General features: G+C 51.9%; 1 protein-coding gene across 1 annotated transcript; it reads left to right on the top strand.

Moving 5' to 3' along the window:
• Nucleotides 1–558: 558 nt before the first annotated feature.
• Nucleotides 559–24,894, top strand: NIBAN3 (niban apoptosis regulator 3). The gene is made up of 14 exons (XM_030820467.1): nt 559–687; nt 4,045–4,175; nt 5,548–5,673; nt 6,879–6,993; nt 11,015–11,182; nt 13,252–13,367; nt 13,450–13,554; nt 13,719–13,881; nt 14,519–14,709; nt 15,897–16,055; nt 17,075–17,191; nt 19,517–19,628; nt 22,283–22,366; nt 24,621–24,894. The coding sequence occupies exons 1-14, from the start codon at nt 633–635 to the stop codon at nt 24,731–24,733; spliced, it is 1,755 nt and encodes a 584-aa protein (XP_030676327.1). The 5' UTR covers nt 559–632; the 3' UTR covers nt 24,734–24,894.
• The last annotated feature ends 3,007 nt before the right edge of the window (nt 24,895–27,901 follow it).

Genomic DNA, 27,901 nt, shown 5'->3' with positions numbered 1-27,901 from the left:
GTTGGGGGCCTGAGGAAGGAATCAAAGATGAAGCTTCAGTGCCCCCCAAGTCTCTGCTCACCCCTGCCAGGCCCCCATCCTCTAAGACCTTGGCATCTGCCCCCCTGCCCCAGCACTGACCCCAGGGACAGTCTGAGACTGCCTGTCCAGCTCTGTCTCTCCGGCCTGGGGACTCCTAGGAGCTGGGCCAGGGCTGTATCCTCTCTGGGGTCCAGCCTCACTGGGCACAGGGTAGGCACAGTGGTGGGGGTGTATGTGGCACCAGGAACTAGATGCCCCGTCCCTGCCCATCCCCCTGTTCCAGCCCCCATACACAACGACTGCTGGTCTGTCCTGCCAGATGTCTGCCCTGCCGCGCCCTCCTCCAAGACGAGCTATGATTTTCTTTCTCCCACACCCCACAACCTACCCCCGGGGCTGTCCCCGCAGCCTCTACAGAAACCATTGGCTCTGGGCAACATGGGCCCCAGGGGAGTGGGGAGGACGCAGGTGCAGCGTGGGGTGGGACAGGGGCGGGACCTCTGAACCCACTGCAACAAAGCCTCTCACCCGTCACCCAGGTGCCCCTGAGCTGAGGAACGCAGGCGGTGGTCGTGGGGAGGGGAAGGGGAGCCCCGGGAGACGGCAGCAGCATGGGCGGGCGGCCCTCGAGCCCTCTGGACAAGCAGCAGCGGCAGCACCTAAGGGGTGAGCAGCCGGGGAGGGGACGGGGTGGGAGTCCGGGTGGGTGGGGCTCCAGCCATAGGGTCCACATGCTCTATGCAGCAGATGGGGTTCGGTTCAGACCTAAGGCTGTCAAAACACACAGGATGCCTTCTTAATGTAAATTTCGCACAGTGAATCTTTTGTTATTGTTGAGACAGGATCTTGTCTGTTGCCCAAGCTGGAGTGCAGTGCTATGATCATGGCTCACTGCAACCTTGGCCTCCTGGGCTCAAGCAATTCTCCCGCCTTAACCTCCCAAGTAGCTGGGACCACAGGCATGCACCACTGTGCCCAGCTAATTATTTCGTTGGTTGTTTTTTTTTTTTTTAATAGAGACAAGGTGTCCCTATGTTGGCCAGTTTGCTTTTGAACTTGTGGGCTCAAGCGATCCTCCCACTTCAGCCCGAATAGCTGGGACCACAGGCGTGCACCACCACACCTGGCTAATTTTTTTATTTTGTTTTTGTAGTGACAGGGTCTCACTATGTTGCCCAGGCTGGTCTTGAACTCCTGAGCTCAAGCGATCCTCCCACGTCAACCTCCCAAAGTGCTGGGATTACAGGCGGGAGCCACTGTGCCCGGCCTGCATCTTATTTTTAGTATAAGTATATCCCAAATTTTGCATAGTGCACACTACTTATGCTGAAAACCGATTACCCCTTTATCTTTTTTTTTTTTTTTTTTTTTTTTTGAGACGGAGTCTTCCTCTGTTGCCCAGGCTAGAGTGCAGTGGTGCAATCTTGGCTCACTGCAACCTCCGCCTCCAGGATTCAAGCGATTCTCCTGCTTCAGCCTCCCGAGTAGCTGGGATTACAAGCATGTGCCACCACGCCTGACTAATTTTTGTATTTTTAGTAGAGATGAGGTTTCACCATTTTGGCCAGGTTGGTCTCGAACTCCTGACCTCAGGTGATCTGCTCGACTCAGCCTCCCAAAGTGCTGGGATTACAGGTGTGAGCCACTGTGCCCAGAAGACTGTCTTCTATTTTTATTTGGTAAATCTAGTGACCTGATTTAGGGCAGGGGTTCAGGTGGGAGGCATGGTGCCAAGTGGAGGGTGTCCCAGACCCAGCCAGGCCCTGAGGGATATCTTCCTGAGTGGGCAGGGACCAGCAGGCCCCTCAGCAGGACCCTGGGGATGGAGGCTCAGTTCCCAATTTGAGACTAAGAGGGGCCAGTGCCAGATTCAGTGCCATTTGGGTCCCTCTGTCCTCATATGTGGGGTGAGCACCTGTACTGGGCACTGGGGACATTGTGGGGTTGGTATTGGCCTTCCCCTCACAGGCTCATGGTCTAAACACCTTCCCTCTGGTGGCTCTGCTATGTGGGGCTTCTGTGCCCAAGGACCTCATGGCACAGAATGGCTGCTGGAGCTCCGGCCACTGGGTCTACATTCCATGCAGCAGCATGGAAGAGTGTTTTTTTGGTTTTTGGGTCAAGTCATGACCCAAAATTGCATGGTGAGAATGATGGGAGAGAGCTCACATGTTCCTCGAGTGTGAGGAAGAGCAGAGGTGGATGACTGCTCACTGAGGAGACAATGATCAAGCCAGGGCTGGAGGGATGTGATGGCGCTGGAAGGAAGGAGATACCAGAAGAGCATTTTGGACAGGAGAAACAGCATGTGCTAAGGCCAGTGATGTATCTTGCAAACAAACAATTCACGTTCACACCCTGGTCATTCCCTCATTTGCTGTGTGCCCTTTGGTGAGTGACTTCACCTCCCTGGGCTTCATTCTCTTATATGTAAAATGGGGATAGCAACAATGCCTAGCTCATGGGGGCATTGTAAGTATTCAAAGAGTTACTCTATGTAGCACTGGGAATTTCCCCCCCCCCCCCCAGTAGTGGCTTAAACAAGATAAAAGATTTTTTTTTTTCCTCAAACTGAGAGGTGTGGAGGCAGGCAGGCTAGTAAAAGTTAGACACCTAAAGTCCTTTCATCTCATGGCTCTGCCATGTGTGAATTCCTGTGCCCGAGGTAGCCTCATGGCACAGAATGGCTGTTGGAGCTCCAGCCATTGGGTCCACATTCCGGGCAGCAGAATGGAAGTACATTTTATTTACAGTCAAGTGTACATGGCTTAGAGCAACAGGTCAAAGAGCTAGTCACCCATCACCCATATGACTACTTCCTAGATAGGTCAGGATACAGGACACCTCCATCACTCACAGAAAGTTCCCTTGTGTGCTTTGGAGCTTTAAAAGCTTTTGAAAAGCTCCCCAGGTAAAGCATATGGGGACACTTTTGGGTGTGATGGATCCGCTCATTATCTTGATTGCGGTGAGGGTTTCACGGATGTGTGATTGTGTCAAAGCTCAGCAAACCATATGCTTACGTGATACATGAGCTATAAGTGAAGGTGTGGCTCAACCTGTATTCCCAGCGCTTTGAGAAACCAAGGTGTGAGGATCGCTTGAGGCCAGGAGTTTGAGACCAGCCTGGATAACATAGCAAGACCTTGTCTCTACAAAAATAAAAAAATTAGCTGGGCATGGTGGCACGTGCACCTGATCCCAGCTACTGGAGTGGGGCTGAGGTGGGAGGATCACTTGAGCCCAGCAGGTCAAGGCTGCAGTAAGCTGAGATTGCACCACTGCATTCCAGCCTGGGGACAGAGACCCTGTCTCAAAAAAAAAAAAAAAAAAAAAAAAAAAAAAAAAAAAAAAAAAAAAAAAAGGACAAGACAAGCGGATCACTGGAGCTCAGGAGTTCAAGACCAGCCTGAGCAACATGGCGAAACCTCGTCTCTACTAAAAATAGAAAAATTAGTCTCTCGTGGTGGCAGGCACCTGCAGTCTCTGTAGTCCCCGCTAATTGGGAGGCTGAGATGGGAGAATCACCTGAGCCCAGGAAGTAGAGGTTGCAGTGAGCTATGATCGTGCCACTGCACTCCAGCCTGACAACAGAGCGAGACCCCATCGAAACAAAAAACAAAACAAACAAACAAAAAAACCCCATCTCTACTAAAAAATACAAAAATTAGCTGGGCGTGGTGGTGTGCACCTGTAGTCCTAGCTTCTCAGGAGGCTGAGGCAGGAGAATTGCTTGAACCTGGGAGGCAGAGGTTGCAGTGAGCCGAGATCATGCTACTGCGCTCCAGCCTGGGCAACAGAGTGAGACTCCATCTCAAAAAAAAAAGAAGCTCCCTCACCCAGCCACATGGATGGAAATAGGCACGGAGGGTGAAGCGTGAATGGAATTTGGTGACAACTTGTCCGGCAGCTCAGGATGACTGTAGGAGCCCCCAGGTGGCTTCCCTGTCTGTTTTGCCCTCCCTAAGCAGATCTCCTGGGCAGATTCAATTTGCTGGGTTCATTGTCCCCTTGTCCCTGCAGGTCAGGTGGACACCCTGCTGAGGAACTTCCTGCCCTGCTACCGCGGGCAGCTGGCAGCGTCTGTCCTGCGGCAGATCTCCCGAGAGCTGGGCCCTCAGGAGCCCGCCAGAAGCCAGTTGCTACGCAGCAAAGTGGGTGTTGGGGGGGGCGGAGGATGTTTGAGTGTGGGAGGAGGGTCCTGGAGGAGCCCTCCCTAGGCCATGCTTCCAACCTCAGACCTTTGCCATTGCCATAGGATGACTTTAAATATTCATCGTTTAAATAAACATTCACTGAGAGGCCGAGCAAGGTGGCTCATGTCTGTAATCCCAGCACTTTGGGAGGCCAAGGCAGGTGGATTGCCAGAGGTCAGGAGTTCAAGACCAGCCTGACCAACGTGGTGAAACTCCGAAACCCCATCTCTACTAAAAATACAAAAACAAAATTAGCCAGACCCTGTGGCATGCACCTGTAGTCCCAGCTACTCGGGAGGCTGAGGCAGCAGAATCGTTTGAACCTGGGAGGTGGAGGTTGCAGTGAGCCCAGATTGCGCCACTGCATTCCAGCCTAGGCAACAGAGCTAGAGTCTGTCAAACACACACACACAGACACAAACACACACACACACACACACAAAAACCATTCACTGAGCATGTAATTCATGCCACATCATGGGCTGGGCATGAGGACACAGCCCTTGTCCAGTGACAAGGACAGATCCCGCCATAATCTCTGGGGTTCACAATCTGATGGGAGGTAGAAGACTCCAAACAAGTTAGCATATCATGATGTGGAATGGAGTAACTTGTTTTTTAGATGGAGTTTTGCTCTGTCACCCAGGCTGGAGTGCAGTGGCGCAATCTTAGCTCACTGCCACCTCCAACTCCCAGGTTCAAGCGATTCTCGTGCCTCAGACTCCCGAGTAGCTGGGACCACAGACGCCTGCCACCATGCCTGGGTAATTTTTGTATTTTTAGTAGAGATGGGGTTTCACCATGTTGGCCAGGCTGATCTCAAACTCCTGACCTCAAGTGATCTCCCCACCTTGGCCTCTCAAAGTGCTGGGATTATAAGCGTGAGTGCCTGGCCTCCAGACATCTCTGGAGCCATGACGTTGTGTGCCCCACACAACTCACTCAGTCTTCACCCCCTTGGTAGACGGGTCTTTGACCGATAAGGAAACTCAGGCACAGAGAGGCCAAATGGCCTTCCTGAGGTCACACTGCAGAGGTATGATTTGAACCCGGGATCCGCGCTTATTACTAATGCTTGGTCCCACGCTCCAATCGGGGCTGAGATTTTTTGCCTCTCCAGGGCACCCCACTTCCCAGCTGTGCCCACCCAGGGCGGGGGGCTCCAGGAGCTGTGGACACAGAGCCCCTTCCCGCCTGGGACTCTCCCTGTCCAGCCTGGGGCATCACGGGACCTTAGCGTCACCCCAGGATACAGTGGGTGTCTGGGTGGTCGGGCCACAGGGACGTCAGCCCACAGCCCCCTGACACCCACTGCTCCCTCTTCCTGCAGAAGCTGCCCCGAGTCCGTGAGCACCGAGGACCCCTGACCCAGCTTCGGGGCCACCCACCCCAGTGGCAGCCTATCTTCTGTGTTCTGCGTGGGGACGGCCGCCTGGAGTGGTTCAGCCACAAGGAGGTGCGTGATTGGCATGTGGCCTTTCTGCTTCCGGGTCCCTCCTTCCCACCCCCCACAGCCTCAAGGTTTGTGGGATCCATATCTCAGCATAGTCCCACCTCTATCAATCATCCAGGATGAATCTTGGGCCCCTATGTGTTTGGCCTGTTGTAGGCAACCATCTGGTTCCATCCCTTGCTCTGCTGGGTGGGTAAACTGAGGCCCAGGCCAGGGATAGGGTCGTGGTCAGTATCACAGCTGTGGTTTCAACCTCTTGGGGCCTTTGCAAGTCACACCTCTGGCAGCTCTGCTTTCTGGCTGGGGAGCTTGGAGCAATCACTACTTTTCTGAAACTCAGTTTCCACTTCTGTGAAATGGGATGATGATGTTTCACACCATGTAGGGCTTTGAGGGTTCAACAAGAGGGTCCTCAGCACTTGGGACCGGCCCGGCACAGGGGGAGCCAGTGGGTACTGGGAGCTCAGGGACTGAAGGAGGAAGGGAGGGAAACGGGAAAGGGAAGGAGGGAGAGAGAGGGCAGGAACAGGAGGAAGGAAGGGAAGGAGGGAGGAAGGGAGGAAGTTATGGGGACAGAGGTAGGATGGATGGAGGGAGAGAGGAGGAAAAAAAAAGGAGGGAGAGCCGGCCCTGGTGGCTCACACCTGTAATCCCAGCCCTTTGGGAGGCTGAAGTGAGTGGATCCCTTCAGCTCAGTTCAAGAACAGCCTGGCCAACATGGTGAAACTCCGTCTCTACTAAAAATACAAAACCTAGGGCCGGGCACGGTGGCTCAGGCCTGTAATGCCAACACTTTGGGAGACTGAGGTAGGTGGATCACCTGAGGTCAGGAGTTCAAGACCAGCCTGAGCAACATGGCGAAACCCCATCTCAATTAAAGATACAAAAATTAGCCTGCTGTGGTGGCGGGTGCCTGTAATCCCAGCTACTCGGGAGGCTGAAGTGGAAGAATCCCTTGAACTCGGGAGGTGGAGGTTGCGGTGAGCTGAGATCACGCCACTGCACTCCAGCCTGGGTGACAGAGTGAGACTCTGTCTCAAAAACAAAGAAAAGAGAGAAGGAGGAATGGAGGAAAGGAGAGGGAGGGAGGAGTGGGAGGGGCAGAGGATTTTTCAGCTCATCTGAAATCTTCCCTTGATAGTATAGTTGGGACACAGAAGCCACAGTTCAGACCTGTCCCAAGTTGGTTCTCTGGGTACCTTTTGTAGGAATATGAAAACGGGGGCCACTGCCTTGGCTCCACAGCCCTGACGGGATACACACTCCTGACTTCCCAGCGAGAATATCTCCGCCTTTTGGATGCTCTCTGCCCTGAATCCTTGGGTAAGGGTCCCGGGGTTCCCAGGAACAGGTTTCTCCACCCCAACATCATTAACATGTGGGGCCAGATCATTCTCGTGGTGGGGGCGTCCCGGGTACAGCAGGGCGTTAAGCAGCATCCCCGGCTTCCACCCACTCCATGCCAGCAGCAGCCCCCACCCTGGGCGCGACAACCACCAATGTCTCCAGCATTGCCAAGTGCCTCCTGAGGGCAGCGTTGCCCCGGGTGAGCATCCCTGCTCTGGAAAACAAACATACAAACACCCACTCTTGCAAGGGTAAGGGGGAGAGTTAGGTCATGGGACCAGAATCAAAATAGCAAAGGATAAAAACAGTAAAATCTGGGATGGGTGCAGTGTCTCATAGTGTCTGTAGTCCCAGCTACTCGGGAGGCTGAGGCGGGAGGATTGCTTAAGCCTGGGAGGTAGAGGTGGCTGTGAGCCGAGATTGCCCCACTGCACTCCAGCCTGGGCAATAGAGTGAAACCCCATCTCCAAAAACAACAACAAAAACAATTAAAAACAATAGGCTGGGCACAGTGGCTCACACCTGTAATCCTACCACTTTGGGAGGCCGAGGTGGGCGGATCACTTGAGGTCAGGAGTTCGAGACTAGCCTGGCCAACATGGTGAAACCTTGTCTCTACTAAAAATACAAAAATTAGCCTGTGTAATGACATGCACCTGTAATCCGAGCACTTTGGGGGACCAAGGCAGGTGGATCACCTGAGGTGAGGAGGAGCCCTCATGAGGCCAGCCTGACCAATATGGTGAAACCCTGTCTCTACTAAAAATACAAAAGGTAGGCCGGGCATGGTGGCTCACACCTGTAATTCCAGCACTTTGGGAGGCTGAGGCGGGCCGATCATGAGGTCAGGAGATCAAGACCATCCTGGCTAACACGGTGAAACCCCATCTCTACTAAAAATACAAAAAATTAGCCAGGTGTGGTGGCAGGTGCCTGTAGTCCCAGCTACTTGGGAGGCTGAGGCAGGAGAATGGCGTGAACCCGGGAGGCAGAGCTTACAGTGAGCCGAGATCACGCCACTGCACTCCAGCCTGGGTGACAGAGCAAGACTCCATCTCAAAAAAGAAAAAAAAAAAAGAAAAAGAAAAGAAATTGGAGAAGGAACAATTCCAGGCATGTGCCTGGCAAGTACTCAGCACTGGGCTTGCACTATCTCATAAAGTCTGCCCAGCAGGCAGGCCCATCACTAGCTACCCCATTTCACAGATAAGGACATTGAGGCTGAGGATTGTCACACAGTTAGTCAAGGGCAGATCTAGAATTGCACCCTCTGCTTCACCTAAAAGCTATCTTGCTGTCAAAAGACACAAAGATGTAGTCTGCTGAGATGTTGATGCTGCTCAAAACATCAGAATCTGCCCAAATACCCATCTCTTGAGGGTTGATTAAATATATTATGGCCTGGCCCTTGGTAATGAACACTGAGCTGGCTGCAGTGGCATGTGCCTGTAGTCCCAGGTACTTAGGAGGCAGAGACAGGAGGGTCCCCTGAGGCCAGGGGTTCCAGACCAGCCTGGGTAACATAGTGAGACCCCCATCTCCACAAACATTTTTAAAAATAAAATTAGCTAGGTGTGGTGGCACATGCCTGTAGTCCCAGTTACTCAGAAGGCAGAGGCGGGAGGATCACTTGAGCCCAGGAGTTAGGGGCTGCTGTGAGCTATGATCACACCATTGAACTCCAGCAGCCTGAGCAACAGAGCCAGGCCCTGTCCCTATTTAAATAAATAAATAAATAAATAAATAAATAAAAGCCTGGGTGCGGTGGCTCATGCTGTAATCCCAGCACTTTGGGAGGCCAAGGCAGGCAGATCATCTGAGGTCCCAGCCTGGCCAACATGGCGAAACCCCATCTCTACTAAAAATACAAAAATTAGCCGAGCATGGTGGCACACGCCTATAATCCCAGCTACTCAGGAGACCGAGGCAGGAGAATTGCTTGAACCTGGGAGGCAGAGGTTATAGTGAGCCAAGATCGCGCCACTGTACTCCAGCATGGAAGACAGAGCAAGACTCCGTCAAAAAAAAAAAAAAAAAAAGCCAGGTGGCTCACACCTGCAGTCTCAGCACTTTGAGAGGCCAAAGTGGGAGGATCATTTGAGCCTAGGAGTTTGAGGCCACCGTGAGCTATGATCACACCACTGCACTCCAGCCTGGGCAACAGAGGAAGACTCCATCTCTAAAATAAAAATAAATTAAAATTTAAAAACGATAAATAAAAGAAAGCAAAACTTAGCCACTGAAAGTGTCCCAGACGTATCAAGGAGTGAAATGACCAGTTCCAAGGCAAAAAATCCCATCTTGTCACAGATATGCACCTCACACAGTTTCATGCAGATTTTAGAATCTGGAGAAATGTCCCCTAAACTATTAACAGTCATTATCGTCTCTAGGGGCTGAGGCTGGAAGGCTGAGATGACCAGGAGTTTCCACCTTCTGGATTATTATTCTTGTTCTTCTTTCTTCTTTCTTCTTCTTCTTTCTTCTTCTTCTCCTTTTTTTTTTTTTTTTTTTTTTTTTTTTTTTTCTTTTTTCTTCTTTCTTCTTCTTCTCCTTCTTTCTCCTTCTTTCTTCTTCTTCTCCTTCTTTCTCCTTCTTTCTCCTTCTTTCTCCTTCTTTCTCCTTCTTCTCCTTCTCCTCCTCCTCCTCCTCCTTCTCCTCCTCCTTCTGCTTCTGCTGCTTCTGCTTCTTCTTCTTCTTCTTCTTCTTCTTCTTCTTCTTCTTCTTCTTCTTCTTCTTCTTCTTCTTCTTCTTCTTCTTCTTCTTCTTCCTCCTCCTCCTCTTCTTCTTCCTCTTCCTCTTCCTCTTCTTCTTCTTTTTTTTTTTTGGACAGAGTCTTGCTCTTGCTGTGTCTCCCAGGCTCAAGTGCAGTGGCGTGATCTCTGCTCACTGCAACCTCCGCCTCCCAGGCTCAAGTGATCCTCCTGCCTCAGCCTCCTGAGTAGTTGAGACTGTAGGCACCTGCCACCACACCCTGCTAATTTTTGTGTTTTAGTAGAGACGGGGTTTCACCACGTTGGCCAGGCTGGTCTCGAACTCCTGACCTCAAGTGATCCGCCTGCCTCGGGCTCCCAAAGTGCTGGGATTACAGGCATGACCCACCTTGCCCAGCCTGGATTGTTGGGTTTTATCGCAGTCTGTGTGTATCATCCTGGAAAGTGGAACAAAACACTGGAGACAGGAGACCCTAAATATTTCTTTTCATTTACTTATGTTTTTAATAAAAAATACCTTGTGCAGGCCGGTCTGGAACTCCTGGGCCCAAGGGATCCTCCCACTTCAGCCTCCAGAGGTGCTGGGATTACAGGCATGAGCCACCGCGGCTGGCCCCCAAATGAATTAACCAAAGCTGAATTCACTTATTTTGTCTTGTCAGTAATTCTAGGTCATTGGTATCACTGTTAACCCCATTTGGGCAGGAAAATCACAGCTCATGAAAACGTGTGCCCTAGTCATAGAACTAGAAATTAGCTTGGCCAGGCTGGGCACAGTGACTCACACCTGTAATCCCAGCATTTTGGGAGGCTGAGGCGGGCAGATCGCTTGAGCTCATGAGTTCAAGACCAGCCTGGGTAACATAGTGAGACCCTGTCCCTTTTATTAAAAAAAGAAAGAAAATGAGAGTGGTTTGGTCAGGTTGGAACCCGGGTCTGACTGACTCCAAAACCCCACATAAAGCCGGGCTCAGATAACATCCCAGCTTGAATGGATTGGTGGTGGTTGCCAGGAGGACTGTATTAAGGGTGCTGAGGCTGGAAAACAGTGCTGGGATGGATTGGTGATGTCTGCCTTGGGCATGCAATGGAAGAAGTTGACCCTGCCTCCCCCAAAACTGTGCCCTGCCCAGTGCTGTTGGAATAAGGACGGTGGCAAGTATCAGGGTGTGGCTCATATTTATCGAGCAACTGCCTATGCCAGGGACTGCCGTATGCATTTCAGGGGTATTTTCTCCTAGTGAGTGAATGTCTAGAAGATGCGACCTCCTATTTGTTTTCAGGAGACCATACTCAGGAAGAGCCTGACTCCCTCCTTGAAGTGCCTGTGAGCTTCCCGCTGTTCCTGCAGCACCCCTTCCGCCAGCACCTCTGCTTCTCTGCAGCCACCAGGGAGGCACAGCATGCCTGGAGGCTGGCCCTGCAGGGTGGCATCCGGCTTCGGGGCACAGGTGGGTCTCAGGACAGGTCAGACATTTGTGGGGCTAATGGTCTGGGGTCAGACAGCTCAGCCTCTGTTAGCTTGGGACCTCTCCAGGCCTCACTTTCTTTACCCAGAAAATGGGTTGTTAGGCCAGGTTCGGTGTTTCATGCCTGTAATTCTAGCATTTTGGGAAGCCGAGGCAGGCAGATCACCCGATGTCAGGAGTTCGAGACCAGCCTGGACAACATGGCGAAATCCTGTCTCTACTAAAAATACAAAAATTAGCTGGGTGTGGTGGAAGGCACCTGTAATTCCAGCCACTCGGGAGGCTGAGGCAGGAGAATCACTTGAACCCAGGAGGTGGAGGTTGCAGTGAGCCAAGATCACGCCACTGCACTCCAACCTGGGCAACAAGAGCAAAACTCCATCACACACACACACACACACACACACAGAAGAAGAAAATGGGTTGCTGGGGGAGCCAGAAGGGACACCAGGCAGTTGTGAGTGACTAGGGCTGTAACAAAGACACACAGGGTTCTATGGGGGCTCAGCCTGGGGGATGGGAGTTAGAGCAGGCTTCCCAGATGAGGGGAAGCTGGAGTCTGTAAAAGATGAGGGGCCAGCCGCCAGGCGTGGTGGCTCACGCCTGTAATCCCAGCACTTTGGGAGGCCGAGGCGGAAGGATCACGAGGTCAGGAGATCGAGAGCATCCTGGCTAACACAGTGAAACCCTAACTCTACTAAAAATACAAAAATTAGTCGGGTATGGTGGCAGGCGCCTGTAGTCCCAGCTACTCGGGAGGCTGAGGCAGGAGAATGGCATGAACCCAGGAGGCGGAGCTTGCAGTGAGCCGAGTGGGCACCACTGCACTCCAGCCTAGGTGACAGAGCAAGACTCTGTCTTAAAAAAAATAAAAATAAAAAAAGATGAGGGGCCAGCCAGACGAAGAAGGGGAATAGGTCAGGCACAGTGGCTCATGCTTGTAATCCCAACTTGACACCAAGAGCTCAAGACCAGCCTAGGCAACATGACAAAACTCCATCTCTACAAAAAATACAAAAGTTAGCTGGGCGTGGTGGCATGTGCTTGTGGTCTCAGCTACTCAGGAGGCTGAGGTGGGAGGATCACTTGAGCCCAGGACTTGGAGGCTGCAGTGAGCTATGATCATGCTACCACACTTCAGCCTGAGCAACAGAGAGACCCCTCATGAGAGACAGAGAGAGAGACAAGAAAAGAGAAGAGAAAAGAGAAGAAAAGAAGGAAAAAGAAAGGAAGGAAGGAAAAAAAGAGAAGGAAGGAAAGAAAAAGAAAGAAAAAAAAGAAAGAAAAGAAAGAAGAAAGAGAAAGAAAGAAAGAAAAGGAAAGAAAGAGAAAGAAAGAGGAAGGGAGGGAGGGAGGGGAAGGAAGGAAGGAAGGGAGGAAGGGAAAGAGAGAAAGAAAAAAGTAGGGGAAGGCCGGGCGCGGTGGCTCCCAGCACTTTGGAAGGCCGAGGCGGGCGGATCACGAGGTCAGGAGATCGAGACCATCCTGGCTAACACAGTGAAACCCCGTCTCTACTAAAAAAAAAATACAAAAAAATTAGCTGGGCGTGGTGGCGGGCGCTTGTAGTCCCAGCTACTGGGGAGGCTGAGGCAGGAGAATGGCGTGAACCCAGGAGGCGGAGCTTGCAGTGGGCCGAGATCGCGCCGCTGCACTCCAGCCTGGGGAACAGAGCGAGACTCCATCTCAAAAAAAAAAAAAAAAAAAAAGAAAAAGAAAAAAGTAGGGGAGCAGCAGGACTGACACACACAGAGTTGGGCAGGTTGTTGACTGCACAAACGGTACAACTAGAGGAGCAGCTAGTGGCTGCAGTATGTACGCCTGAACTGCTGGTCACAGGGCTGTGGCTGCCAGTAGAGGGTTCCTTCTAAGTTGAATAAAGGTGATGGTCTTGGGGGACTGTGTTCCCTGTGGAGGGCATTGCCTATGCAAAGTTCCAGAGATGGGTAAGACTTGGGTGTTGGGGACCTGGCCAGGCGGAGGGCTTCCTCCCCGGGCCATGGGGAGCCAGGCAGGGGAGCTACCAGCAGGCACTGAGGAGCAGCCCCTCTCAGTCCTGCAGCGAAGCCAGGCCCCTGCTGCCCGGGCCTTCCTGGACGCCGTCCGACTCTACCGGCAGCACCAAGGCCACTTTGGCGACGACGACGTGACCCTAGGCTCAGACGCCGAGGTTAGTGCCCCGCGAGGCCGTACCCGGGACCCCCACGACCCCTCCCGGCCGACCGCGGCGCCCATGGCCCCCTCTCCTGCAGGTGCTGACCGCGGTGCTGATGCGGGAGCAACTTCCCGCGCTGCGAGCCCAGACCCTTCCTGGCCTGCGAGGAGCAGGCCGCGCCCGCGCCTGGGCCTGGACTGAGGTATGCACGGCGTCCGGATCCGGGATACGGGGCGGGATACGGGCGTTCGGGTTCCCCTCCCACGACTGTCTCCTAAACCCTCCCCCGGTATCTCTGACCCCCATCCCCGCCCCGCGTCTCGGCTGTGTCCTGCCTTCCTGTCCCCCCTCGACCGGTCTGGGCAGCTTCTAGACGCCGTTCACGCAGCTGTCCTGGCCGGGGTCTCCGCCGGGCTCTGCGCCTTCCAGCCCGAAAAGGACGAGCTGCTTGCGTCGCTGGAGAAGACGATCCGCCCGGACGTGGACCTGCTGCTGCGGCAGCGGGCGCGTGTGGCGGGGCGGCTGCGGAGTGAGACCCGGGGGCGGGGCCTGGGCTGGGAGGGGCGAGTCAACGCTGGGGAAAAAGGGGCGTGACCTAAGCGAAGAATGGGCTTGGAGTTATGTGAAATGAGGGGCGTGGTCATGGAGGGGCGGGGCCAAGCCTAGGATGCGAAAGGGAACGGGTGAGGAAGGGGCGGGGCCAAAGCGAGACAGTGGGCGTAGTTTTGTGGTCGAGGCACTGGGGGCGGGGCCTAGAGTCTGTCCCGAGGACACCAGGTCCTAAGGGGGCTGCGTGGATACAAAAAGGGCGGGGCCTCAGCGGGAGATAGGCGTGGCCTTGAGGCTGAGGCTCGAGGAGTTGAGGCCCAGAGCCGGGCCAATGCGGGTGGGCGGGCCTGGGAAGCAGAACAGTGGAGGAGGGGCGGGGGTAAAGACGAATACATGGGCAGGGGTGGGCCAAGGTGGCCCCTACAAAGACCCAGGTGGGAATCCTGACTCGGCCCGCCCCTCCGAGGCTCAGTTTTCCCTGAGTAGAAGAGGGTAGAAGAGGGCGCTCAGCGTCCCTGCTCGCGTCCCCCTCGCCCTGCTGAACTAGGGCCCCTGCACATCCCCATCTGTGAGGCACCTTGCGGAGGGGACTCCAGACCAGTGTCTTCCACTTCCAGCGGGTATCAGGGGACCGCTCGAGTCGTCCCTGCGCCGGGAGGTGGACCCGCAGCTGCCCCGGGTCGTGCAGACCCTGCTGCGCACCGTGGAAGCCTCGCTCGAGGCGGTACGGACCCTCCTGACTCAAGGCATGGACCGACTGTCCCACCGCCTGCGCCAGAGCCCCTCGGGCACGCGGCTGCGCAGGGAGGTGAGCTCCCGTGGGTAGGGGTTCAGTGAGCCAGAGGGTGATGTGTTAACTTGAGTCTTTCCTGTGGAAAATCTTCACTGAATTTGTTCTTCACTGAATTTGTTCTAGGCTGCTTTTTTTTTTTTTTTTTTTTTTTGAGACGGAGTCTCGCTCTGTCGCCCAGGCTGGAGTGCAGTGGCGCGATCTCGGCTCACTGCAAGCTCCGCCTCCCGGGTTCACGCCATTCTCCTGCCTCAGCCTCTCCGAGTAGCTGGGACTACAGGCGCCCGCCACCACGCCCGGCTAATTTTTTGTATTTTTAGTAGAGACGGGGTTTCACCGTGGTCTCGATCTCCTGACCTCGTGATCCGCCTGCCTTGGCCTCCCAAAGTGCTGGGATTACAAGCGTGAGCCACCTCGCCCGGCCCCTTCAACTCATTCTTAAGCCTCCATTTCCTAATCACCTTTTCCAGGAACTGTCCCTGGTCCCCTCTATGTCTTGTAGTAGCCTGTGCTTCTCTTATCACAGCCTGACTTTCATACCACTGTGGGTGATTTCTATACTCTGTCTCCCCTAATTTGTAAGCAGAGACTGGGTTAGAGTATTCCATTTCTGCAGCCCCAGGGAGATGGTATTCATAGATCCAGGGCCAGGAAATGTGCTCATTTCCTCTCAATTGTGCCAGCATCGCTTGTTATAGTTTTTTCAGGTTTTATCATTTTATGTCCATGACACCATGCCTCACTGCTACTTATTTTATTTTATTTTATTTTGTTTTTGAGACAGAGTCTCACTCTGTCACCCAGGCTGAAGTGCAGTGGTGCGATCTTGGCTCACTGCAACCTCCTGGGTTCAAGCGATCCTCATGCCTCAGCCTCCCAAGTAGCTGGGAGTACAGGTGTGTGCCACCACACCTAGCTAATTTTTGTATTTTTGGTTGAGAAGGGGTTTCACCATGTTGGCCAGGCTGGTATGGAACTCCTGACCTCAAGTGATCTGCCCGCCTCGGCCTCCCAAACTGATGGGATTACAGGTGTGGGCCACCATGCCTGGCCCACCACTATTGTATTATGAGTTTCTTTGGTGACAGCTGAGGCGGGAGGTATTTTCATTTGTGTTTCTCCTTTGGTGAATTGGTTCTGGGGTCCTTGGCCCTTTGCAATCAGCTGACAGCATTTTTCCCCCAAAACTGCTTCCGGGAGCACAGGTTTACTCATTTGGGGAGATGCCGTGGGACTCGGCGCTGATGCAGACATGCTACCGTGAGGCCGAGCGGAGCCGGGGGCGCTTGGGGCAGCTGGCAGCACCGTTTGGCTTTCTGGGGATGCAGAGCCTCGTGTTTGGGGCCCAAGATCTTGCACAGCAGGTGAGGGTGAGCGGGAGGCTGGGATGAGGCCAGGCTGTGAAGACAGCCTCCACTGAACTCCTGCTAAGTGTGCCCTGGAGAGACCACGATGATCGAGACAACTCAACGGGGCTGCCAGTCTCAAAGGGACATGAGCCCGTGACCAGGCAGCGGCCACATGTGGTGGACAGAGCTGGGGCAGGATGCACAGGGAGCGCCAAGGATGTTCCTGATCCATCTCTGGGGTTGACAGGACTTTCAGGAGGAGGGGACTTCCAACATGGGAGAGCAGTGGGAGGAATGGGGCTGCCACCAGTCCCGAGTGAATAGTGTTGAGAGCGCTTGTCTGCGTTTGGGGAACGTGGAGCAATTTTTCAGAAATGGGGAAGATAGGCCGGCGACACGGACGGGCAGATCGCATAATGCCTTGAGTATGGGGCTAAGGGGTGAGCTCTTTCCTGAGGGCAATTGGGAGCCAGAGCAGGTATGTGAGCAGGGGGAGGACATGGCTGGATTTAAGGTTTAGGAAGCTCTGCCTGCCGTAGGGAGCACAGGCTGTTGGAGGCAGGAAAAGAGGAGGCAGGGAGGAGGCCTGCACCAGGATGGGGGATGTCAGTGGGGAGAATCAAAAAGTGTTTTGAAGTCTGAGATGGGACCTGCTGATGGACATGGTGACAGAAGAAGACAGAGAGTGAGATGATCCAGCACTACCTAGCACAGTTGTTCAGTTTGTGCACTGCACAAAAGCCCTCAGTGGAGGAGGCTGAACTCTGGCTCCCTACTCTCCATTCTGGGCACCCTGGCACCATCCCCCAGAGGGAAGGGGCTTTCTGCCAGTTTGCACATAGTCTCCCACAGACTAGACAATCCCCAGGTCCTGAGAGGAGGGGAAAAGTGTTTCCTGGGACAAGGAGGAGGAAGTTGGGCAGAGGTGGCTGGTTGGGGCAGGCTGGATGCTGAGAAGGGGTCAGATAGGCAGGAGTGAAGCCCGGGAGACTGGAGCACAGATTCTGGGGTCATCACGGCATCTCCTCCCACAGCTCATGGCTGACGCTGTGGCCACCTTCCTGCAGCTGGCTGACCAGTGTCTGACCACGGCCCTGGACTGTGACCAGGCTGCCCAGAGGCTGGAGAGAGTCAGGGAGCGCGTGCTGAAGGTGTGGTCTGTGGGTATGGGGTGGCATGGGGTGGCAGTGGGCCTGGGTGCTCAGATGGTCGCTGGATGCACCACTGGGTCTGTTATGCAGAAATTCGAATCGGACAGCGGGTTGGCGCAGAGGAGGTTCATCCGAGGCTGGGGTCTCTGCATCTTTTTACCTTTTGTGCTGAGCCAACTCGAGCCAAGCTGCAAAAAGGTGAGTTCATGGGAAGCGTGCAAGAGGGTCTGACAGCATCACCATGCATCCATGTAAAGTGGGCAAGAATGCTCTTTGAGGCTGGGCGCAGTGGCTCACGCCTGTAATCACAGCAATTTGGGAGGCCAAGGCGGGCAGATCACGAGGTCAGGAGTTCGAGACTAGCCTGGCCAACATAGTGAAACCCCGTCTCTACTAAAAATACAAAAAATTAGCCGGGCGTGGTGGCAGGCGCCTGTAATTCCAGCTACTCAGGAGGCTGAAGCAGGAAAATCGCTTGAACCTGGGAGGGGGAGGTTGCAGTGAGCCGAGATCGCGCCATTGCACTTCAGACTGGGCGACAGAGTGAAACTCCATCTCAAAAAAAAAAAAAAAAAAAATAGAATGCTCTTTGATCATGAGAGACCATTTGACCTCAATCCTAGCACTCTGGGAGGCCAAAGTCGGGGGACTGCTTGAGGCCAGGAGTTCAGTCTGTACAACATAGTGAAACTCCATCTCTATAAAAATACAGAAGTTAGCCAGGCGTGGTGATGTGTGCCTGTGGTCTCAGCTACTCTGGAGGCCAAGAAGTGGGAGGATCAATTGAGCCTAGGAAGTCGAGGCTGCCGTGAGCTAGGATCGTACCACTGCACTCCAGCCTGGGCAACAGAGGAAGGGCCTGTCTCAAAAAAAGAGACTTCCGTACCCTGAGCCCTGGAGCTGGGTCAGGTGGCTTTTCTGGGCTTCCACAGTGCCCTCTGCTTCACCTATGACGGGGATCATTACCCTGTGTCTGCCACAGAAGAGCTGGGATGGGTCCCACACATCGCATATCACCCGGTGACATGGGCATCAGCGGAGGGAGGAGGCGGATGGAGAGTGTGGGTAAGGGTTGGGTAGGGAGTTACCAGGGGGTCAGGAAGGATCTCCCTGTGAAATGAAGGCATGGGCCATGTCCCGGGAAGGGCATTCCAGGCAGAGGGCACAGCATGTGCAAAGGCCCTGAGGCCTGACGGTGCCTGGTGTATTGGAGGAATAGTGACAAGGTGGGTGGGGCTGAAGCTTAGTGAGTGGAAGAGTGGGAAGGAGGTCACGGGGAGTCCTAGGTGCCTAGGCACACAGGGCTCATGGGCACCAGGCGGGTGTCTGACATGGGTACGAGCAGAATCCTCTAGAGGAAGTGGCTGGGAGTTGGGGAAGTCCCAGCTGAGACACTCATACTATTCCCTGTGAGGTGTGATTTGCTGTGCCTAATCCATCCCATGAATCCTTTCCACAACGCTAGAGAATATGGGCCACTGAGTCCATTTTAAAGATAAGGAAACTGAGGCGAGGTGTGGTGGCACATGCCTGTAATATCAGCACTTTGGGATAGTGAGACCCCACCTCTACAAAAAATACAAGAATTCACCAGGTGTGGTGCTGCATGCCTGTAGTCTAAGCTACTTGGGAGGCTGAGGTGGGAGGATCACTTGAGCCTGGGAGGTCGAGGCTGCAGTGAGCCACGACTGTGCCACTGTAGTCCAGCCTGGGTGACAGAGCGAGACTATTTTATTTTATTTTATTTATTTTATTTTATTTTATTATTTTATTTTATTTTATATTTTATTTTATTTTACTTTATTTTACTTTTTATTTTACTTTATTTTATTTTATTTTATTTTATTTTATTTATGTTATTTTATTTTATTTTAGACGGAGTCTCGCTCTGTCACCCAGGCTGGAGTGCAGTGGTGTGATCTTGGCTCACTGCAACCTCCGCCTCCCAGGTTCAAGAGATCCTCCCGTCTCAGCCTCCCGAGTAGCTGGGATTACAGGCACCCGCCACCACGCCCAGCTAATTTTTGTACGTTTAGTAGACACGGGGGTTTCACCATGTTGGTCAGGCTGGTCTTGAACTCCTGACCTCGTGATCTGCCCGCCTCAGCCAACCAAAGTGCTGGGATTACAGGCGTGAGCCACCGCGCCCGGCCTGTTTATTTTAAAATAAAAAAAAATTAAAAATAAAGATAAGGAAACTAAGGCCCAAGCCCTGCCCCCCAACCCCACAGCTAACGAGGCCCAGGGCTAGGGCAGAAGCCTGTGTCGTAGGCCTCCAGAGGGACCCTCCTCTCCAGCCAAGCCCCTAACCCGCCATGGTTCCAGGAGCTGCCTGAGTTCGAGGGGGATGTCCTTGCCGCGGGCAGCCAGGCTCTGACCACTGAGGGCATCTATGAGGACGTCATCCGGGGGTGCTTGCTGCACAGGATTGACCAAGGTAAGTCCCGCCCTGCCATGGCTCAGAGGAGCCTGGCGTCCCCTGGCTGTATGTACTGAGCCCCACCAGGGCCCCATCGACTCTCACTTCCTGTGAATACTTGCCATTTGACCTTAAGTCAGGACTTAGCCTGAGGGGGTCCAGGGTAGATGAGCTCAGAGGGACAGGGATGGATACTCTCTGAAGGAAGGGCCGTTGCATTGGGGCTGTGAGGGATGTATAGGAGTTCTCAGGATGAGAAGAAGGAGGCAGAGTTCAAAAACTACCGATGGAGGCTGGGTGTGGTGGCTCACACCTGTAATCCCAGCACTTTGGGAGGCTGAGGTGGGCACATCACTTGAGGTCAGGAGTTTGAGACCAGCCTGTCCAACATGGTGAAACCCCGTCTCTACTAAAAATATAAAAAATTAGCCGGGCATGATGGCACACGCCTGTAGTCCCAGTTACTCGGGAGGCTGAGGCAACAGAATTGCTTGAACCCAGGAGGTGGAGGTTGCAGTGAGCCGAGATTGCGCCACTGCACTGCAGACTGGTGACAGAACGAGACTATGTCTTTTTTTTTTTTTTTTTTGAGACAGAGTCTTGCTCTGTTGCCCAGGCTGGAGTGCAGTGGAACGATCTTGGCTCACTGCAACCTCTGCCTCCTGGGTTCAAGTGATTCTCCTGCCTCAGCCTCCTGAGTAGCTGGGACTACAGGCATGTGACACCATGCCCAGCTAATTTTTGTATTTTTAGTAGAGATGGGGTTTCACCATGTTGGTCAGGCTGGTCTCAAACTCCTGACATCGTGATCCTCCCCTCTTGGGCTCCCAAAGTGCTGGGATTACAGGTGTGAGCCACCGCACCCGGCTGAGACTCCATCTTTTATTTTTTATTTTATTTTTGAGATGGAGTCTCACTCTGTCACCCAGGCAGGAGTGCAATGGCGTGGTCTCGGCTTACTGCAACCTTTGCCTCCTGGGTTCAAGCCATTCTCCTGCCTCAGCCTCCGAGTAGCTGGGACTACAGGTGCGTGCCACCACACCCGGCTAGTTTTTGTATTTTTAGTAGAGATGGGGTTTCACTATGTTGGCCAGGCTGGTCTCGAACTCCTCACCTCATGATCCACCTGCCTCGGCCTCCCAAAGTGCTAGGATTACCGGCGTGAGAGACTCCGTCTTAAAACAAACAAAACTACGGATAGACATTTAAATTTATTCATTTAACAACCACTCCCTGTTTTTCTCTGGGCTGGCATTGAGGCCCTAGAGGTTTTCAGACTTGGAGTTGGCCTCTTAGGAGCTCCTGAGCTGGGAAGGAGCTCCAGAAACATCTTTCTCCCTCCTGCTTCCTGATTTCATTCATGAATTAATTAATGCCCATGATCACTGAGATGTGTGCACTGATTGGGGGGTGAACAGGATGCAGTGGGGATTCAGGGAATGTCAGCATCCATGCAGCCAGCACAAGGGCACGGAGCGGGAGGCTGGAGGCTGCTGGAAGATGTGCAGGGCCTTGAATGACAGGCAGAGGAATTTAGACTTATTGTGCAGGCAGTGGGGAGCCATGGAGGGTGTGTGAGCAGAGGTCAACAGAAGCCAGACTGGAAGTGAGGGAGGAGGCTGAGGCCCCGGTTCTGGGAACAAAGGACAGGCCGGTGCAGGAGCAGCAGCCAAGGGGACAGAGACTAGGAGGGAGGTGCAGGTGGGAGCTGGAGGTGCCAGAAGTGTTGGCTTCAGGTGTCACTAAGTGAAGAAGAGGGGTTCCACAAGCCAGGGAAGGTGTGTGGAGAACAGAGGGGAATCTCAAAGAGCCCTAATTTGAAGGAAAGAGGAAGAACAGATATAGAAGGTGAGGTCAGCGGCCAGGCACGGTGGCTCATGCCTGTAAACCCAGCACTTTGGGAGTTTGAGGAGGGTGGATCACTGGAAGTCAGGAGTTTGAGACCAGCTTGGCCAACATGGTGAAACCCCGTCTCTACTAAAAATACAAAAATTAGCTGGGCATGGTGGCACATGCCTGTAGTCCCAGCTACTTGGGAGGCTGAGGCAGGAGAATGGTGTGAACCCAGGAGATGGAGCTTGCAGTGAGCTGAGATTGCACCACTGCACTCCAGCCTGGGCGACAGAGCGAGACTCCGTCTCAAAAAAAAAAAAAAGTTTTGTTTTTTTCTTGTTTTTTATTTTTTTTTAAATAACGTGAGGTCAGAGAGTTGGGAGACACCCCCATAGATGGTGGGTTCTTGGGAGCCAGGGAATGAGGGAGAGGATGTGTCTGTGAGCATCTAAACAAGAAAAACGGAGCTTCCTTAAAATGGCAGAAGTTTTAAATAGGACAAAAAGCTATTTTCTGACTGCAGAATTAAATCCAGAAACACTTGACCTCAGTAAGTTTCTCTTCCTAGAGATTTTATGTATTCTTAAGTGGGGCCATCCTGAATTGATTTGTGATGTCTGCCTAGAGCAGCATGTTGGGAGGCAGTGTCCAGGCTGGGTGAAGGGTGCAGGGATTGGTTAGCAATGTCTGCCATGGGTGCAGGCTTGGAGAGAGGCTCTATGTGAGCCACCTGTTTAGGATTTCTGCTTGAGACATTTGTAGTCTTTCTGGGAAAATGCAGGGAAGCCCCATGATGCCTGGGCTTCCCCAGGTGTGTCCAAGAGTTCATCTCATTTCAGAATTGAAAAAGACCCTTGGTGCCAATGATGTATCCTGCACTCTGGACGGCTGCTTGGAGGTCCCATGGATACTGGAGGGAGCAGGTGGGGAACTTCACAGGCTTCTGAAACATGCCAGTGATTGCTGGAGGTGGGGAGGTGGGGGCCACATGGGGTGTATGGGATTGTCGTGAGTGTGGGTTCATGGATAGAACAGAATGCACTTTGTCTTCTTGCCCAGCCAGCCTGGCCAAACTCGTGAACAAGCTCAGTGGGAAGTTGTGGAGTACATCTGAGCCACAGAGGGACCCTCTAAACCCAGGCTCTGACATGCATGTGAGCTCAGCCCTCGGGGGCTGAGATTGTGGTGAATTTGTGTCCCATCTCTCTCTCTCTCTCTTTTTTTTTTTTTTTTTTTTTTTTGAGACAGAGTCTACCTCTGTTGCCCAGGCTGGAATGCATAATCTCAGCTCACTGCAACCTCCTCCTCCCAGGTTCAAGTGAATCTCCTGTCTCAGCCTACCGAGTAGCTGGGACTACAGGCGGCACATGCCACCATGCCCAGCTAATTTTTGTATTTTTAATAGAGACGGGGTTTCACCATGTTGACCAGGCTGGTCTCGAACTCCTGACCTCACGTGATCTGACTGCCTCAGCCTCCCAAAGTGCTGGGATTACAGATGTGAGCCACCACGCTCAGGTTTTATATACCATCCCTAATCCCAGGACTTAGGGGGCATCTCCCAATGGCTACTTACTGTTGCCAACTTGGAAAGGGAGATTGTAGTGACAGGGGCCTTAGGTTTACCACCAGCAAGAGCTTGCAAGATGGGCATAATTTGGGGGATAATTTTTTTATGCAGCAATAGCTAACTAATACACTTCCTAGCTGATCTGGGACAGAGAAACTGATCAATATTTACACTAACTTGGATAAATACTTAAACAGTCCTAGAAAGACTTCTAAGGCCAGGCACAGTGGCTCATGCCTGGAATCCCAGCACTCTGGGAGGCCAAGATAGGTGGATTGCTTGAGCCTAGGAGTTTGAGACCAGCCTGGACAACATAGCAAGACCCCGACTCTACAAAAATTTTAAAAATTAGTTGGGTGTGGTGGAATGCACCTGGAGTCCCAGCTACCCAGGAGGCCCAGGTGGGAGGATTACTTGAGCCGTGGAGATGGGACGGCATTGAACTATGATTGCACCACTGCCCTCTAGCCTGGGCCACAGAGAGAGATCCTGTCTCAAAAACACAAACTAACAGATACAAACTTAAGAGTGTTAGAATATTTCAGGATTTGCAATTGGATGTGAGGGATTGTAGATGGGCCCCTGAATTTATTTAACCAGAACCAAACCAACGGGCATTTGGTTTCTAGTCTTCCATACTAACAGCCAATGCCACAGGGATTAATCTTGTACATACTTTTTTTTTAATGCAAATGCAGGTTCCTGTGGGCAAATCCTGCAATGGGAAACCTCAGAATTTAAAGTATGTGTGTTTTTCACTTCAACAGAGGGCTGTCTACCATGGTAGCCTCACCTGGTGAACCTTCACCTTTGTCTGGGAGGTTTAGGAGCTGCTTTTAGCTCCTTTTCTGAGAACCTTCTTTCCTATCCTTCACCCTTTCATCTTTTGGCTGCTTATACATTTCTTTTTCTTTGTCTTTCTTTCTTTATTTTTTTTGAGACGTAGTCTCGCTCTGTCACCAGGCTGGAGTGCAGTGGCAGCATCTTGGCTCTCTGTAACCTCCACCTTGTGGGTTCAAGCAATTCTCCTGCCTCAGCCTCCCCAGTAGCTGGGATTACAGGCGTCCACCACCATGCCCGGCTATTTTTGTATTTTTAGTAGACACGGGGTTTCACCATGTTGGCCAGGCTGATTTTGAACTCCTGACCTCAGGTGATCTACCCGCCTCGGCCTCGCAAAGTGCTGGGATTACAAGCGTGAGCCACTGCACCCGGCCTACGTTTCTTTTTTTTATTTTTATTTTTTGAGATGGAGTTTCACTCTTGTCACCCGGGCTGGAGTGCAATGGCGCAATCTCAGCTAACTGCAACCTCTGCCTCTCGGGTTCAAGCGATTCTCATGCCTCAGCCTCCCGAGTAGCTGGGATTACAGGTGCCCACCACCATGCCCCGCTAATTTTTGTATTTTTAGTAGAGACGAGGTTTCACCATGTTGGCCAAGCTGGTCTTGAACTCCAGATCCTTGGCATCCCAAAGTGCTGGGATTACAGGCATGAGCCATTGCGCCTGGCCAACATCTCTATTAACTCTGATTTTTTAAGCACTTATTACATGCCAGGCATCTGACACATCTGATTTTTGACGTCCATATATTTTCCATTTTACAGATGAGGAAACTGAGGCTGAGTGGGAAGGAGGGGCTTTTCCCAGGCAGCCAGACTCTGGTGCCCAGATCCAGCCACTCTGCCCACCACCTTCTCGAGGAACATTCCAGAGCTGAATCTTCACCCACATCTATCTTGTTTCTATTGGATAAATGTCTACAAGTGGAATTTCTGGGCCAAAACGGATGTGTCATCTTTAGGCTTTTGTAACCCCTGCAACTTCAGAAAACTGTGCCATTTTGTACTCCAAGCAGCAGCATTTATTTGTGTATTTTCTCCAAGCCTTTCTTAATTTTAATATTTTTTTTTTTTTGATACGGAGTCTTGCTCTGTCACCCGGGCTGGAGTGCAGTGGCAGGATCTCGGCTCACTGCAACCTCCGCCTCCTGGGTTTAAGGGATTCTCCTGCCTCAGCCTCCCAAGTAGCTGAGATTTCAGGCGCCCACCACCATGCCCGGTTAATTTTTGTGTTTTTAGTAGAGATGGGGTTTCACCATGTTGGCCAGGCTGGTCTCGAACTCCTGTCCTTAAGTGATCTGCCCACCTCAGCCTCCCAAAGTACTGGGATTACAGGTGAGAGCCACCATACCTGGCCTAATTTGTTTTTTTTTTAAATAATAGAGACAGGATCTCGCTATGCTGCCCAGGCTGATCTCAAACTCCTGGACTCAAGCAATCCTCCTGCCTCGGCCTCCCAAAGTGCTAGGATTATAGGAGTGATCCACCACGTCCAGCCTCCAAATCCTTTCTAAACACTAGGACTTTTCATAAAAAGAAAAAAGCTATGCCAGTTAGACACACACAGAAATCTCATGATTTTATTTTGAATTTCTTTGACTAAATTGAACTTACAAATAAGTTTATTATGGCCGGGTGTGGCAGTGCACACCTGTAATCCCAGCACTTTGGGAGGCTGAGGCGGGCAGATCACTTTAGCTCAGGCGTTCAAGACCAGCCTGGCCAACATAGTGAGACCTCGTCTCTACAAAAAATACAAAATTAGCGGCCAGGAGTGGTGGCTCACGCCTGTAATCCCATCACTTTGGGAGGCTGAGACAGGTGGATTGCTTGAGCCAAGGAGTTTGAGACCAGCTTGGGCAACGTGGCGAAACCCGTCTCTACTAAAAAAATAAATAAATAAATAAATAAATAAATAAATAAATAAATAAATAAAATTTTAAAAAAGCTGGACTGAGATGGGAGATTTACCTGAGCCTGGGAAGTCAAGGCTGCAGTGAGTGGTGATTGCACCACTGCACTCCAGCCTGGGTGATGGGAGTGAGACCCTGTCTCAAAAAACAAAATCCAAATATGTTGATTAGCCATTTACATGTTTGTAGTTTTTTTTTTAAATTTCCGTGAATTGCCTGTTCATAGCTTTTTTCTACTTTTCAGGAGTGTTTGTATTTTTCTTATTCATATCTAATAACTCTTTATATCTGAAGGATATGAAAGCTTTGTGATACAGGTTACAGATTTGGGGTTTTTTTTCTCCGCTTGCTGTGAGCCTTTTGGGTTTGTTTCCTAGCTCCAAATCTTAACTTGGTGTCAAGTTTCCTGGCTGGGAGACAAGCTTTTACCGACTTCCTCTGCTTGCCAGCAAAGTCATCTGCTAACTGGATATTGGCAGCCTCTCCGCTGTCTTGCAGCTGCTTCCGGAGTGGGTTCCACAGGGATTCCCCTGTGTTCTTGGTTCAGCTTGCAGAGGGACTTTCACACTCCATGGAGACCGTTTCCTCCCATTCTGTCTGGAGTTTTCAGCCCACCCCAAGACAGTGAGATATTCCTGACCTTTCCACCTATTTCCCTCCAACCCCACCTTCCGAAATACATTTGCTCAATACATTTGTACTTCATAGGCTTCTTTAGCTGTCTTCCTTTTACCCTGGACGGGATGTAGATGTTAATTCTGGAACAATTGCAGCTACAAGAATTTGTCATCCTGCCCCTTTTGAGAAAACCATTGTTTGCCCTTGGGTCTAAATCCTTCCAGATGGGATGGGATGTATCTTGTCACCTCCTTTTTCTTACTTAATATGAAAAGACCCTTCCTCATCAAGTCCACAGAGTGTAAATTTGTTTTTATCTTTTTTTTTTTTTGAGACGGTGTCTCCCTCTGTCACCCAGGCTGGAGTGCAGTGGTGCCATCTTGGCTCACTGCAACCTCTACCTCCTGGGTTTAAGTGATTCACCTGCCTTGGCCTCCGGAGTAGCTGGGATTACAGGCGAAGCGCCACGATGACCGGCTAATTTTTTGTATTTTTAGAAGAGATGGGGCTTCGCCATATTGACCAGGCTGGTCTCGAACTCCTGACCTCAAGTGATCCGCCTGCTTCAGCCTCCCAAAATGTTGGGATTACAGGCGTGAGCCACTGCGCCTGGCCTGTATCCTTCTTAAAAATTAAGTTTTAGCGGGGCGTGATGGCTCACTGGTAATCCCAGCAGTTTGGGAGGCCGAAGGGGGAGGATTACTTGAGCCCAGGAGTTTGAGAACAGCCGGGGCAACATAGTGAGACTCTGTCTCTACAAAAAATTTAAAAATTAGCTGGGCGTGGTTGAGTGCACTTGTAGTCCCAGCTAGTTGGGAGGCTGAGGCAGGAGGATCAGTTGAGCCCAGGAGGTTGAGGCTGCAGTGAGCCATGATCATGTGATCATGCCACTGCACTCTAGCCTGAGTCACAGAGTAAGACCTTCTCTGTGAAAATAATAATAATAATGTTCAGATGTATTTTTAAAAGTTTTTATTGTTTTTAAAAATAGAGGCACGGTCTTGCTATGTTGCACCACTGCACTCCAGCCCGGGCAACAAAGCCAGACTCCGTCTCAAAAAAAAAAAAAAGAAAAGTGTGATACTAAGTCAATCAATTTGAAAATGCGGCACTAGAGTATTGGAAAACAATCCCTTGGCAGCGTTTCCATGAAAACACGGCCCTTGTCTCTGGAAGAGCTTGTGCTCAGAACGGTCCATTATCATGCCCTGGCTCCATTTTCACGCCAACCCTGTAGGGTCTCTATGATCTCATCTTATAGATGGACAGACAGGCTCACACATAGCAAGCCCAAGGCGGGGACTGAATGTGACTCCAGGTCTGTGGACGTCATGACCTTTATTCTCCACAACCCTCAATGACATGCCCGTGAGATCCAAAACCATGATGGCAAAACCCATGTTGCAGCAAGGGAAACTGAGGCTAAGGTCTCTTGGGTCCCAAACCAGGTCCTAAGTAGCCAAGTCTGCCTGGTGGCACAGCCTGGGTTTTATACATGGGGAAATTGGGCGGCGC

The sequence above is a fragment of the Nomascus leucogenys genome, chromosome 10, assembly GCF_006542625.1.
Source record: "Nomascus leucogenys isolate Asia chromosome 10, Asia_NLE_v1, whole genome shotgun sequence".
Lineage (NCBI taxonomy): Eukaryota > Metazoa > Chordata > Mammalia > Primates > Hylobatidae > Nomascus > Nomascus leucogenys.
This window is presented reverse-complemented; position numbering and strand designations above follow the sequence as displayed.

What these genes read in the sequence shown, in the direction of transcription:
- NIBAN3 (XM_030820467.1), top strand. Translation starts at nt 633, where the DNA reads ATGGGCGGGCGGCCCTCGAGCCCTCTGGACAAGCAGCAGCGGCAGCAC. An exon ending in AGTGGTTCAGCCACAAGGAG is followed by an intron (nt 5,674 to 6,878) that starts GTGCGTGATTGG and finishes TACCTTTTGTAG; the next exon opens with GAATATGAAAACGGGGGCCA. An exon ending in CATCCGGCTTCGGGGCACAG is followed by an intron (nt 11,183 to 13,251) that starts GTGGGTCTCAGG and finishes AGCCCCTCTCAG; the next exon opens with TCCTGCAGCGAAGCCAGGCC.